The sequence below is a fragment of the Penaeus monodon genome, chromosome 21 (genome assembly GCF_015228065.2).
Source record: "Penaeus monodon isolate SGIC_2016 chromosome 21, NSTDA_Pmon_1, whole genome shotgun sequence".
In the NCBI taxonomy this organism is placed as follows: Eukaryota; Metazoa; Arthropoda; class Malacostraca; order Decapoda; family Penaeidae; genus Penaeus; species Penaeus monodon.
The window spans coordinates 37,080,814-37,081,275 of NC_051406.1; the positions used below are offsets into that span (position 1 = coordinate 37,080,814).

Here is a 462-nt window from a genome sequence, read left to right on the forward strand (position 1 = left end):
CGAGAAGGAGCCTGTGAGGCTGCCTTGAGAAGGGCATCTGTCATGCTGTAAAGTTGCTCACCTTACTGCTTCCCTTTCCCCCCCATGCTGACGCGCCTCTCCGTCCCCTTCGCAGCGAGGTGGTGGAGCGCCGCACCGTGCACCACGAGATCCGCTCGTCGACCAGCTCGCAGCCGCAGGCGTACACGGCGGTGGCCGGGCCGGCGCCCTCCGCCCGCCAGCAGGAGCCGTCGGCCTCCTCCGCCACCAAGGAGCTGGACGACCTGATGGCCTCCCTCAGCGACTTCAAGGTAAAGGAGGAGCCCGGGGCGACCTCGCAGGTGGCGCAGGTCGTGGAGCTCGTTCGCCACAAACCGCAGCAGCCGCAGTCCGGCCCGCCCGCCCACGCCGCGGGGCTGGCCGCGGGAGGCGGTGAGAACGCAGGAGGAGGCCGCACACTCACGGTACGACACGCCCACACAC

The 462-nt window shown here is 69.7% G+C and overlaps 1 protein-coding gene across 1 annotated transcript in view; it reads left to right on the forward strand.

Annotated features, from left to right (window-relative positions):
• LOC119586447 (LIM domain-binding protein 3-like) overlaps positions 1–462 on the forward strand; it is a gene marked incomplete in the record, with an annotated part of 85,993 nt that overhangs the window by 71,760 nt on the left and 13,771 nt on the right. Inside the window, 1 exon segment of the mRNA XM_037935179.1 lies at positions 116–290. Within this exon segment, the coding sequence (XP_037791107.1) occupies positions 116–290 (175 nt within the window).